The sequence below is a fragment of the Xiphophorus maculatus genome, chromosome 11, assembly GCF_002775205.1.
Source record: "Xiphophorus maculatus strain JP 163 A chromosome 11, X_maculatus-5.0-male, whole genome shotgun sequence".
NCBI lineage: Eukaryota > Metazoa > Chordata > Actinopteri > Cyprinodontiformes > Poeciliidae > Xiphophorus > Xiphophorus maculatus.
In genome coordinates, this window is record NC_036453.1 from 18,086,448 (window position 1) to 18,101,325 (window position 14,878).

The 14,878-nt window shown below is 37.4% G+C and overlaps 1 protein-coding gene across 8 annotated transcripts in view; it reads right to left on the minus strand.

Annotated features, from left to right (window-relative positions):
- LOC102229945 (neurexin-2-like) overlaps nt 1–14,878 on the minus strand; it is a 167,429-nt gene that overhangs the window by 2,840 nt on the left and 149,711 nt on the right. For 6 of the 8 annotated variants that reach the window (XM_023341840.1, XM_023341839.1, XM_023341836.1 and 3 more), the window contains 4 exons: nt 9,852–10,023; nt 6,701–6,790; nt 3,889–4,217; nt 1,576–1,660 (listed from right to left, as the gene is read on the minus strand). In XM_023341840.1, coding sequence (XP_023197608.1) covers nt 1,576–1,660; nt 3,889–4,217; nt 6,701–6,790; nt 9,852–10,023 — 676 coding nt within the window. The remainder of the gene's footprint in view (nt 1–1,575; nt 1,661–3,888; nt 4,218–6,700; nt 6,791–9,851; nt 10,024–14,878) is intronic. The other 2 variants (XM_023341842.1, XM_023341841.1) reach the window with 1 other exon arrangement.

Here is a 14,878-nt window from a genome sequence, read left to right on the forward strand (position 1 = left end):
AAAAAAACAAAATAGCATCTTCCAGGACCTGTTCGACCGTGTATACAATCACTTAAATCAGACATGTTCCTCCACAAAGTTAGTCCTCCTCCTGCACAACTCACATCTCTGTCATTGAATCTGGTTGCTTCCAGTTCACCATCTATATTCAAGTCAAAATCCTGTCAAAAAAGTCATGAATCAAACTTTTTTCACAGAATTCTGAGGAAAAAAAAACAACAACATTCAGTGAGCCTAATCATCATTTATACTTCAAAAATCACCTGTTTGGTAAGTTGTAATGTATTCTGAGAGAGAAATCCTTAATAACACACAGCGGCTGCATTTCTCAGAGTAAATACAGCCACTCTTTGAACTCTTTAGGCTTTCTGAAGTTTAGCCCTTTCTGAGAAAGAATGGGCAACACCTTCAGTGTCTAGACCTGCAAAGCTAGTAGAGACACACTCCAAAAGATCTGCAGTGAAGGAACGTTCCACAAAGAAACCTCTAGGATTTTTATACTAAAAATGTTAAAAACACACACATCACTGAATGCTTTTGCAAGACATTGCATATAACACTCTTAGAGGTGTGACTCGTAAATGCCTGGGTATGCAAAAGAGAAATCCCGAATAACACACAGACATACGGTAACCAGAACGCAACAAAAGCTTAATCAGGACACATGCCAACACACAAGCACCCCTAAGAGGGTGAAAGCTCAATGAAAAGCACGTGACAAATGGATGAAAGTGCAAAAAATTAAATGGCCGTGCTGCTGTGTGCACATCTGTGGGCAGAAATTCAGGGATGACAAGAGAGGAAACAGATTGTTATTTGAATGAAACACAAACATATCTCAGAGACTCTATCTATCTATCTATCTATCTATCTATCTATCTATATATCTATCTATCTATCTATCTATCTATCTATCTATCTATCTATCTATCTATCTATCTATCTATCTATCTATCTATCTATCTATCTATCTATCTATCTATCTATCTATCTATCTATCTATCTATCTATCTATCTATCTATCTATCTATCTATCTATCTATCTATCTATCTATCTATCTATCTATCTAATGTTTCTATTTACAGAGTTGTACAGATATTTATGGTGACTCCATTCCCTTTCATCATTATCATTTGAGTCACATGTTGCAGAGCCAGGCAGCAACAAACAATTCTGATAAGGTCATATTAATAATGGAGGCACCCATAATAAGGTCAGACTCGTTCTTGAGTTTCAAAGCTTGTAACTGTCACAAACCTGATCTACTGTCATCTTATCTTAATTATGCTGGCATGCTCTTAATTTTCCACACTCATTTTCATTAATTCAGTCCAACTGAGTGATTTTCAGATGGGTATATGATGGGTAAAAATTAGACGAGGCTTTAGTGACAATCAAAATGAGGACAGCTGTTTGAGCAAGTGGTGGAAAGAGGAGCGGAAACACAAAGAAAGAATTCAACTGCTGTGGAAAACAACAATGGAACCAGAACACTTTGTCCGCTAACAATCCTGCACAGGAGTTGAGTAGCAGTCCAACAAGATGTTTTTCTGGTTTTCTGATAGGCTACCCACCTGTTCCAGGCTCACACTCTTCCAGATCCTCATCGTCACTCGGACACTCAGCTGATGCCACCAGAATGTCATCAGAGCTCTGAGGCTGGAAAAAACCCCCCAACAGAGTGAATGAACAATTAACACATTTCTAGCTAGATTTTTTTTCCACCTGCTTTTTTTTTCTTGCTGACTGTTCTATTTAAGGAATATCTGCTCCACACAGAGCTATGCCACAGAAGTGTTTTTATTGTTCTTTGGCTTGGAGCAACTCCGGTAAGAGTGCATGTTCAAAACAAGCACATATGCAGCTGCTCTTTATCCTTTAACCCCTGTGGCGGTTTTCATGCACTGTGTGCAAACAAAGAATAAACATCACTGATAGATTACCTGTAGGCTAAATGCCTTTTAATACTTTCTATTTTACTGTGAACATGTTTGTTTTGTAAGCAATTATCTTGGTGAATTTCCACAAAAACATGCTGCTTTAAGGTAAGAAGCAGAATGCGAGGAGGACTGTCCTTTTGATACATTGACTGTACTTGCATGACATTTTTTTATTTGGCCCATCTGATTAACTCCATCCATCGAGATTAATGGTTGTTTTTATATAGAAATCCTTTAACTTTTCACCTCTAACCACATCTTCCCATTGGTTAGAAGTAAGGCAGTGTCGTTTCCATTTCTGTTCAACAAAGTTTTTCTACTCAGGGGTTTGGTCATGGAAGCAGTGGCAGTTTCTGATATGAGTGGTATGGCTCGCCACCCAGGGTGCCATCCAATCAGGAGTGGCAAAAGGGCTCAGAAAAAATTACACTGAATCACGCAGACTGATCTTGAAACAAGTTTTCTACTGCTTGCGTGCTGTAGTGGGTGATCAGTTAATATGACTGCATACACTGGATGCTAAAAATAATCAATGGTTATTTTGCTCTTTTTCATAAAATCTGGTCTACTTTTTGTCATCTGTAGTTTATAATATTAAATACGTCAGTTAAAGAGACAGTTTAAAATAGTTTTAGTTTCAATTTGTACAACCACATAAAATGCATGTGGAATATTTTTTGGCATCATATTTTTTATTTAAAGTCCTTTTAATGAAATGCTAGAGAACATGGAGTATAATGCATCGAGGTCCGTTCTCTAGCAGCTCTAGTCAAAAGGCTGAGGCACTTTGCCCTTAGTTACAGGAAAACAAACTGGGGAGTTTGGAAACATTTCTGGCCCCAAGTTAAACAGGAGTGCTTCTACTATGTTCTTACATTAGTCTTTGTGTAAAAATCTATAAAACAAATTAATGTTATTGACAAAATGATCATAACGCTAATGAATAGAGTATTATAGTAATTTAGCAGGACTGATCATTTGAATTATGATGCTGGTTTTTGTTTAACAAGCTATCAAAACAATAAAACTGAATATGATCATATCATAAGAATCTCACTCTGTTTTATGCGTAGAGAGCATACCCAAATGGTATTAATCATTTATAAGTACATCTTTAATATGTTTGTCTTCAGGGAAAAAATCGAACAAAAGCACAAATGTTTTTTGGTCTCAGTAAGGACGTTTTCAAATGTAAGAAGCCAAGGTTCATTGTTCTAAAATGTCACGGCCTTTCCAAGTGTACGAACCAAGGAGCCTAATCTATCATCTGATTTCCCTTCGTTCGTGTGATCGTGCTCTTTTATTGGTGCTGGAGAGACCCTGAAACCTGATGGCTACTTTTAAAGGTTTTTACTTTGTGCTGACTTTTTGAGCACAAGGCTCTTCCTCAGACTTGAATTTATAACTTTTGATCTTCTCTTTGCACTGTTCTTTATCTTACATTTCAATGTATGTGTATCAATAATGCATGAAAAAGGTCCCTCAGACTAAGAGCACAACGTGATACGAGAAGTAATTGGAAAGGATCTAGATCTTTATATTATTATTGAGAAGCCCCGCTTTTAGTTGGCTGTGGAACTAGCTATAGCTTTTAACAACCGTACACACAACAATTTATTGTTTGTTTGTTTTTTGTTTTTAAAAATGTGTCAATGAAACATGATGCGCCGGTTAGCAGGCAAGTGTGTTCAAACTGGACTGGGATTAAGGTAAAAAAATCCAAATCCAAATTCAAATTCAAAGTAAACCAGAAAAATAATAGCAACTAGCAACTGTAAAAGTAAATCAAATCAACACAGGCAACAATATTAAATTAGGTGAGCCTTATCACGCATCGTTTCAAACCATTTTGAAACAAGTTTGGCCATAAATATCTGATTCGAAGTCCGATTAAGTTCCTTTTCTCAAAAATCAGCCTTCAACTTGTTTTCATTTAAGCTGCCCAACCTTTGAGATGCTCTCCCTCAAGCTGGGAGATCGCTGCCGGCGGGTGGTGGTGGTAGCCATGGTGGTTGTGGTTTCCATAATTGTGGTGGACATGTCGGACACGGCCAGCGGTGTCACAGAGGTGGTGTCTGTAGTCAACGCAGAGAGCGAGTCTCCGACCAGGCGCAAGTTCCCTTCCACCTGAACGCTCGGGTCGTTTTCTGCAGCCAGTTTGAGCACCTGGAGGCCATTGTAGTACAGCCCAGAAATCTGACCCTGGAAGGGCCGACCCTTGTCGTAGCCGCCAATTTTAATGGCCGCCTGGCTGTTAAAGATGGTCAGCTGTCTCCCTGATGTCAGACAGAAACATGGACAAAGAAAAAGCAGGAAAAAGAACGCAGACATGACAAAGTCAGAGAACTATTTTTTCTTTTCTTTTTACTGGTAAAGCATTTGAACCAGGTGAGCTTTAAGGATTATAGTTTTTATAAAAGGTTTATTTAGATGTTAACTTTAGAAGGGAAGCTTAAAACTTTGACTTCACAGTTGGTGCAAGAGGATTAAAACTTGTTTAGGTGTCGTTTTGTACGTTTTTAAACATTTTAACTGAACTCTGTGGGATTATTAATCTCTTAGCTTTAGAATAAATTTTGTGTGCAGCTCTGTAAAAAGTATTCCCCCCTTAGATATTTCATTTTTCTCTTTATAATTATTTTGTATGTTTCAGAACATTAAACAAATTGTAATATCAGACAAAGAAAATCATATGGTTTCCAATTAGGGCCTTTCATTTATAGAAAAAGCCCCTCTAACTTAACGACTGCTTGTGAATTTCTGGCAAACGCTCCCACCAAGTGATAGCTGTTAATGTTTTTTTTTCCGTCATTATAGAGAAATTTTAGCCCACTATCTGTGGATTGAGAATTGCTTAAATTCAGCAACACTGCCGGGCTTTTAAACATGAACGGCTTTGTTAAAGTCATGCCACAGAAACTCAACCTCGTTATGTCTGGCATGAGCTGGACATTCTCCTTCAGGACTTTCTACCAAAGAGGAGAATTAATGAATCAAACAATTATAGCAAGACACCAAAGTCCCGACTTGGAGATAAAGCAGGCTCAGACCATCACTCTACCACCACCATGTTTGACTGCCTTATTGTCTTTTTCTGAAGATTTAACAGAAGACACGTCTTCCAAAAGGACCTGCTTTTTTCTTGTTGGCCTATAGAACATTTTCACAAAGGTTCAGAGAATCAGTAGGATGTTTATGGTAAATGTGAGACAGCCTTTGTTTCTTTTTTGGCTTTGACCTTGGCGCTCTTTTTACCAAGTCTCTATTATTGAACACTGACCTTAACTGAGCAAAGAGAGGCCTGCAGTGGTTGATAAGCTCTATGCTTAATCTGAAACCCTTTGATTAAGTCATTGACGAGCTCTTGAAGTAATTTTGTTAGGAGGTTTTCCACTGTTCCATCTTTTCTCTATTTTGTTTTGGATAATAATGGTGTTGGGTGGTTTGCTAGAAACCTTCGAAATGTCTGTGTAACTCTTTCCAGACTGATAGATGTCAGTGATTTTGTTCATCTGTTTTTGAAGCACTTTAGATCAGGGTAAAATGTATTATTTATTCTGACAGTGTAGCCTGCTTCATGATGTTAGGCAGGCACCATTTAACTAATTTCTTCATTCTGTACGAAGTTATGCTTAAATGTGAACTGTCAGCTTTCTACAAAATGTGGTTCGGCTTATTTTTTCACATGATTGGATAGCTTTTTAAAAGTGTTTTTTATTTATGCCCTTACTCAGGTTATCTTTGTGTGATATTAAAATTTGTTTGATAATCTGAAACACTTAAGTGTGACAAATGAGTAAGCAAAACAGAAAATTGTAAGGGGCGAGTACTTTTTCACAACACTGTACGCCGTGTCCATTTTTTATTCATTTTTTTAAGAATTTAAATCTCCCGACTGTTAAGCTTCTTACTATGTGAAGCTGACTTCTCCTCCCACTGACCCCTTCAGCCATTAGGTCTTTAAAACATGCTTTGCTAGGGATTTCAACACATCCAGCTGTGTCCACCCCCTGAGAGGGGCAATGATAGCCCACTGAAACATTGTCAGCAGCCTCACTGATAAGCCGTTACATCACAGGACTGCAGTAATGGGCCTAACTCAGGAGAATACTTATTAGCAAAGCTAATGGCTGCAAACAGTGAACTGCTGTATTTAAACAGCCTGTCAGGTCCGCTGTGTTGTGGTAAAATATACTTAGCGTGGGAGTTCAGTGTGACTGCAGAACAATATGAGGAAATACAAGGTCACAGGGAAAAAGTAAAGGGAGAGCAAATTCATCTGTGTGATCACATCCAGACGTTAGGGTTTAAAATGTTTAGGTGTTATGAAAGACATTTATATCACAGGTTAGTTTCACTTGGGGTTACCGAAAAGGTTACACAACATTTTAATGATGTTTTATGTTTAATAATTAGACACAGCATCTATTTATACACACTGGTTAACAGGGATGAATGGGGGTTAGACAAGGGTTATGAGCTTTGATTAATTTATTTTAAAATGTTTAAGGTGCAGCATCTCCACAAGGTGTAAGGATATAAAAATAAATAGCAAGGCTGATATAGCGTTACGCTTCAAAATTTATTTTAAGGAAATAGAGGCCATCCAAATTCACTGCCAATAGAAATTCAAATTTGAGTGGAAATTGGAATGAGGCTAGCTAGATCCCTCTCATCCTTGTGTCCTGGCGCTGCACCTCTTATGGGGAAAGGTTATTTAGTGGTTATTTCTAGGGTTAATTCATCTAATAATTTTTACCTTTATCGTTTATCCACTCGTCAACTACCCGACCAAGTCTGTACGGGATTCTTTGTCTAGCAATAGCCAGTCGCTCATTATCATAGTGTCCTTCAAAGAATTTGGAGAGACAGGTTAAAGGTTAAAGTCTGCAAGCTGAAAGATCACAAGGTTAGCAACAACGTTCTAAGGTCTAACAGGGTTAACAAGTTGGCAATTTTCCATCCAGCTGTGAGTTAAAACAAAGGTATGCTTTACTTAGAGCCATCTAGTTATTGTGAGTTACATTCTTAAAATGCTAATTAGAGAAATGTTTAGGCTATTTATAATTCACTACACTAGTTAGTGTGATTTATCTATTTATTTAAGCAAAGCATAATCTTACATCAGAGATCAATTACAGCAAAAATCATTTTATGCAAATACAGGTTAATTTAGGCACACACAAGAAATACATAACAGCTTAATGATTCAAACAAAGCCAGTCAGAAAACCCCATGCAATTAGGCAGTAAAATTGAATTGCAGAACCAAAATTGAAACCCCAGTTAGTATAGAGAGCTAAAGTCTCAGGCCTCTTCTGTTACACAATATATGTACATTGCATGCACAATTATCAGGAACTGTCAGTATGTTTTTTATTACTTAATTATTGGAACACTTACAGTCAATTTAAAATGTTATTGAATTCAAATTTGCACGTTATACAAGGATGTTTCATCTTTCTCCACTCCATGTTAAGTGGTAAAAGTTAGTAGATCAGGTTTAGGTTCAGGTTTATTCAAGTACCAAAGGGCAATTAATGCTACAGCAAGTATAAAAGATTTAAAAAAAAGGAAGAAAGAAAAAAACTAATTTAAAAAAATTAACAACAAGCAACATTATTAGTTCCCAACTGACTCCTTTATTCTCAAAATGTATGTAACTAGTAGGGATGCTCCAATCTAGATCTGAGGTAGTGGGCCAAATTTTTTAACATTTTTAAGTGATCACCTGTACAACTGATGAATAAGGAGACTTCTAAATCTTACATGATGCCTGCTCTCAAGCTGGGCACCCCTGCTGTTCAAAGAGTTGCCAAGTTTGATATGACTCTCTCATCTGGATCCATATAAGATGAGGAAAGTAAAAAGGTAGAGCTCATTCTTCATTATTTTTTAAGGCCTTTGTTGATTTGAGGGATGCCAGTGATGCATTGATTAAACAAACTTCTTCCTCAGCCACTACAAAACAGATCATCTTCCAGGAGTTATCATTGTGTTTGGAAATGTTATCTTCAGTCCATCATTAACCTGTAACACCTGTCCTCCACCTGTGTCAGCTCCGACTTTATCAATGATCGAGAAGCAGGTTTCATCATGACTTGCTCTGACTTCATCAGCCAATAAAAACCTGAGAAGAATCGGTCTGAGGTTATCTCAACACATCTGGTTGCTACGCTACAGTGTTGCTTCAGTCTTATCATTGTACATTTTGACATTACATACAAGAGGCATTTCTGGCAGCTTTATTTTTAATTGTATGAGTACTTTGCCATTAATGTGCACCATTTTCTTTTACTAGATCTCATTACTTTGACTTTTCAGCATCATCTAAGCACATTTTTAGCCAATTCGTATTCAATTCAGTCTGCTTTTAACTGTAGCTGCTTTGGGCTAAAACGATGTTATGAAATGTAATGAATTAAGTCACAAATTTTCAATTGGATATCTGCGCATAAACAGTGGATGATTTATTGGGCAGACGTAAGAGGTCCTGTTAGCATTTTAATATCTTATAATTAAGATATTAATTATAATTAAATTCTGAATTACCAATGAAACATGAAGAAATAGTATATCACTGTTGTATGTTTGTTAACTCTACAGTATTTGGATATAGATGAGCCACCAAATACATTTTAGCTTTAAAAAAAATCAATAAACCGAAGAGAAAGATGACTTTAGCTCTCTATGTACCACATGCAAGCACAAAACATAACATCTACAACAAAAATTATGGTATAATAGATTAATTACTCTGAAAACCACAAGAGCAAGGTTAGCATCTGAATATGAGGCAGTGTGAATGTGTTTACTTCATTCTGATTCAACAGAGAGTAGGTAGTAAATTAAATAAAGCTGAACACGTTTTAAACCTTTAGTGTGTCATAAGACACACCTGCATTTTTGATGCTTTATATTATCACTACTTCATGACATTTAATTTTAATTTCACTGCTTTACAGTGGTCATAATCGTCACCTGCAGCACGTGTTGCACACTCTTTTTACAGAAACAAAGCCCTCCTTTATGATTGCTCCGGTGAACTTCAATCATTTACTTTTGCAAATGTTTAAAAACCACTGATTACTGAGTGGGAGCTGAATAAAAAATATGCACACATGGTCGTCCGTATTATACAATTCTGATTTCGGCACAACTGTGGCAAATGTGCATGTGTGTGCGGGTGGGGGTGTAGGCATGTGTGTGTGTGTGTGTTTTGAGCACCAGCTGGAGGCAGAGTGGGGATTTGCTTTCCTCTCGCTCTGCCAGCTTGTGCACCTGTGCTGAATGATGTTAATTACTTGATTGCTTCAGAGCAGGTAAAAGCACAGGCAGCAATGATCACATAATCTATGGGTTTTTATACCATTCGTGGCTCTGTGCGTAGTTTATATTTATGGAGGTTAGTGATTTCCCTTATTATGTGTTGTGTTCCTCTTCTCTGATTGCGTCAGTATTTTTTACATTCTTATGAACATTTCACTGACAATAACGTAGTAGAATAACCCTGATAATTTATGTTACTATTGCAATTAGTTTTGCACGATGCATAATATCTTATTTGATCTGAAGTTTAAATGTTGGTAAACAAGTGCTTAAAAATGTTCTTGAAAATTACTTGAACCGACTTCTCCTTGAGTGGTTGTACGTTTTAAAAAAATAAAAATAAAACATTGATTAAACTTCTTTTATTGATTTTCTGACCCTGAAATTTTATTAGTTCATCTTTCATATGTGTGTGTACAAACGTAATAATTTGCAGAGGTAATTATATTAATAAAATTGGCCAATAAACAATATTACTTCCAGTGGACACTTGCAATCTCCGGAAGCCTACAGAGAAAAAAAATCCATGCTGCCCCTCATGTTAATCACAGTTTACGCAACATGCGGTCTCGCTTCCCTTACCTGGTGGGTACCGCTCAATGACTGGCTGGTTGTCCACCTGGAGAGTGGCATTGCCACCACTGCGTGTGAAGCGCACAACATGGTACTTGCCATCATTTACAATGGCGGCAGGCTCGTCAATGGTGATGTCATCTGTTCCCACATTAAAGATGACACCCACTTTCCCTTGATCCTGCCGGAAAAAGACCGTGAAGGAGTTAGGCAAATGACTAAAACAAGGGATACGGTTAGTTACCATGAGAGAGAGAACAAAGACAGTGACAATCACTTGTAAAATTAACATCATTGTTCATACCATCATTGTTTTACCCATGCTGATTTATTTATTCAAAAGTAATTCTTTGACTATATTTACATGCCATTTCATACTGAAACTACACAGAGATGAACTAAAATGATTGTTCGAACAAAATCCATCCATCCATTTTTTGTACACCCTTAACCCTAGTGGGATCGGGAGGTGCTGGTGTCTATCTCTAGCTAATGTTCCGGGCGAGAGGCGGGTTCACCCTGGACAGGTTGCCAGTCTGGGCAACACAGAGACAGACAGGACAAACAACCATTCACACACACTCACACCTAGGAAGAATTTAGAGAGACCAATTAACCTGACAGTCATGTTTTTGGACTGTGGGAGGAAGCCGGAGAACCCGAAGAGAACCTAAGCATACACAGGAAGAACATGCAAACTCCATGCAGAAAGACCCCTGGCTGGGAATCGAACCCAGGGCCTTCTTGCTGCAAGGCAGCAGTACTAACAGCTGCGCCACTGTGCAGCTCTGTTCGAACAAAATATTATATCTTTTAGATCTGAACAATATGCTAAGCTTTTTTTTTAGGGTTCAGTGAAAGTTCTCCTCTAGTCAGCTCAGGTTTCCTGATTTTGATCAGTCTTGACAGAAACCTGCTGTTTCTCTTTTGGTTGACCAGCTTCTCATGCCTTTCAGTCTCTCCCAAGTCAGACCAACAAACCTCCCTGAAAGGTCAGAGCTGCTTCCTAATCTACAGCCTTTGGGTGCTGCTATTAAGAAACATTGGAAAACAAACAGTGTGGTTTCTGTGCCTCTTTGACTTTCGCCTTATTGCCTTGAAGTCTTTCTAAATGCAAGGGATGGTGGCAGTGGTAGTTGTAGAGCACATTAGAAAGAAAAAATGCCAGGCACACCAAAGGTAGAGTTTTACTTCACCATTGCCTGAGCAATGCCTGAAACTACGAAGAATATGGAAGAATGCAATAAAAATATACTTTTCGTGTCAAATTATTTTCATTTCAGCTTTACTATGAACAAACAGTACTGAAGTTTTTATTTATAAAACCGTAAATCCAGCAGACTGTACACCCATAACCTGAGAAAAGATGGTAAACAAACAATGACATTGAGTGGTGCTTTACTGAAATGAAACCCTGCAAACTGCTGCTCCTGCATGTCACATTAGGATGACAAACCCAGCAGGCCTCAAAACCGTAATGCGACTGAGCTTAACTTTTCTTTTAAAAACAAAGTTCTTGACATGTCCCACTTATTATAACTGATTGTTCCTACACCCCAAATTGCATTAATGACTAAAACATAAAAGAAATTCTAGAATCTAGACAGAATTTTTCTTTTCTTTTTTAGCCTCAGTGACAGCTGCTATTATGTGATGCAAAATCTGTAAAATAAAATCAATCATGTAGGCTTTTGAAATAAAAAAATGATAATTTATGCAGACACATTCGGTTTTAAATTTAGAGGTCTTCTCAGAGACCTTAAGTGTTTCTCTAATGATGTAAAGTTTGTGATTGAAAAAAAACAACCTTGAGACTATTCTTCAGTAAAGATGGGGACTGGGATTGAGACTCGAGGTGCATTTAAGTTACACAAACAAAAACTGAACTACAAGCAGCAAGCTGGTTGGTGGAGATCCTTGCTACCAAAGATCATAAATGACCTCAGAGATGTGCATACTCCCTTGTGAAATGTGTGTTTGATTTATTAACCACACTTTGGTGCTTGTAATGGTTCGTAACAAGCTTTTCATTTTTGCTGTAGCGTCATAATAGTGACCACAGGGATAGCAAACTGTGTATTAAATAACTTAGGATGGTTTACTGTACCTACCATTGACCAAATATGTTCAAAAATATTTTTTTCCAAGTATGAATAATCTCAACAGTTTCAGTCCTTCACTTTTTAATGACTGAAATAAACATTTTCTCATCAAAAGCATGCCATTTACTTTCCTCTGTAACACAGAATCGCTGATCTAATCGTTAGATCTAATTTATCACAACATTTAACTGTTGTTTTTTTAACTTTTTAATGTGCAATCCAACTGTTATAAGCTGCTGTTTACTATCACAATATCCAATCATAAATATAAACATAATAATGCATTATTTAATACAAGAAAAACATATAACTATTTTTTAAAACATTTGTTGTCAAGCCTAAGCAATAAAAGTATTTCAAGGTGACAGAATCAAATCTCGTAGGTAAGTTAATTTGGTTTTCTTTCTCCAGAAAAAAAACAATCAACCCCTGAAGTCATTTAATCCATCATTCATGTGCAGAGCTATCAGTGTGGCTAATATTACGAAGCTACAGCAACAGGAGCAGAATCTGGATGTCAGTAAAAAATGCGTTGCCTGAGCATAGCAGCTCAGTTTAACTCCTCATTACATGAAATAAAAACTCAAGTCCCAGATTACAAGTCTAAGCAAAGCCTGAAATTTTCCAACTTGCAAGGGTGAGTTGAGTCAAATGTCTAGATGATCAGCTAGATCAGCTAAGTGTTATAAATATACATCCACATTACCAAATTTTACACTCAGATTTCTACTTGTTTTCATTGTCTGCTAAATATTGTACCTTATAGAATGGTGGTGCTGTTAGCACTGTTGACTTGATTTAAGAATATCCTAGGTTCATACTGGCCTGCTATTCTTTTGCATGGAGTTGCATTGAGGGGTTCTCTCCTGTTTCCACTCACAGTCCAAAAAGATGACTGTTTCACATCTGAGTGTGTTTGTGCATGGTTGGTTGTTCTGTGTATCTCTCTGTTGCCTTTCGCCCAATGACAGCTAATGAAAGGCAGCAGCCCCCAACCTCACAGCCATTAAGACGGATGGATTGAATTCAATGTTCAGTAAAAGATCCAGACATTAAATGCTCGCTGTCAAAATAGGCTTAGAGGTGTTAATGTGAATCTCTACCTAATATAATGGGTTTTTTTCAGGCGCACTAGGGTTGAGTAATTAAAGAGTTGAAACTTCGACAGTGTGAACATTTCTGTCATTTAACTAGCAGGTTTTTGGATTATATACAGATTATTTTGAATAAACTTTAACAGTGGGAAACACAATTGTCAATATTGTTGCTTTGTGACGCAAAAGCACCAGCTAATCTAAACCACACGTGTCAGAATGAAGAGGAGAACCCCTGCGGTCAAAATATTCACCCCTCACACTTAGTTCATACAAACCTGTCAGCTAATTAAAGTCAGTGTTACAGATCCTCAGTGGGAAAGATCACCTCATGGTAAGGAACACCTAAGTCACACAAATGCACGACTAGAAACCCTGTTATCACCTTTTCACATATATAATTAATCACTCATACAGTATCTCTCAAGTTCAGCCCTGCACGTTCCATGTTTCTCTATATTCCACAGGCTTTGTAGAAAGTTACTTAGACTTTAATTACTCTACTGATGAGGCCGTCTGACAAGTAGTCATTAGACAGCTACAGGGCAGAGCGACCTAAGGTTAATCTAACCCTTATGTTGGACAAAGCAATTAAAATCTCTTAGGTCAAAACAGTCTGTTGATGGTCTCTTGCAGCTCCATAGAAAGATTTGCATCTACTTTGATTTCTTTCCGGCTTGACAACAATATAGCAGCGAAGCAGCTTGTGATATCTGGTATAACAACAACCTAGCATTCTAGCTTGAATTAAGCCAAAGTTCCCTTTTTTTTGTTCATTTACTGTTTCTGTCGGTTGATTTGAAATAATCTTCCATCTAACTCATCTGATGAAGTATTCTGTGACACCATCAGCTCAATTCTCAGAGCTGAGATCAAAATTTAATCCCATTCCAAGGGAGAAGGATTGATTATCATGTAGATAAATTATGATCATCAGGATTTATCTTTGATTAGTTGAAAAAGAAAAATCCTTCAGGGCTCTAGAACTGACAGATCTGTGATGAGACATCATTGCCACTTGATACATCTTTAAACAGAGCTTAAAGTGGACGGATCATTATTCTTTTAAGAAGACCGGCAGATCTGTCTGTCTCAGTTTGTCATCAGCCAACTGTCTTCCTCTGTTCTGCCTGGCTTTACTAGGTTCTTTGCTGTAGACGTCTCAGTGCTGCTGGGGATTCGGAGGCTTCTTATCTTCTTTCATTCCCACTGGAATAAAGAAAGTGTCTTTTCAGCAGCTCGGCGATAGCTATGGCAGACGGTAACGGATACAATTGTTGGTGAGCATGGAGAGCCGATTCTTTTTCATTTCGGAAGATTACTTGATGGAAATGAGACATCAAAAAATAAAAAAAAGCCTTTGAAGCGTTCATCCTTTGAGCTTTTACACATTTCCCAAATGATCAAAAGAAAGTATTTTCTCTAGAAGGACATCGATGTGCAAATAAATTATTACAGTAAACTTCATATCAGATGTTTAATATTACAGAAAATTGTTCAATTTTAAACATCAGGCTTTGGCTTTTAATGACCAGTGACATATAGTCTTGCACAAAGAGGTTGTTAGTCTTCTGACACACAGCACTTTGCATACAAGCTAAAAGGTTTAATTTAAGCCCCACCTGACCTGAGTTCCTTCTCTCATGTTGCTGTTTCTCCTGCTTGGCTCCAGGAAATTTTCAAACAAATTGCAAACAATCTAACAAACCTCTGAAGCTTTACTAGAACAGCTGGATTTATTCTGAGCTAAAGCTACACGATTCTGTTTACTAATTACATGATTTTTGAAGGCAGTGAGATGTGATTCATTTTATTTAGCATTATCAGAATAAATGGGGTC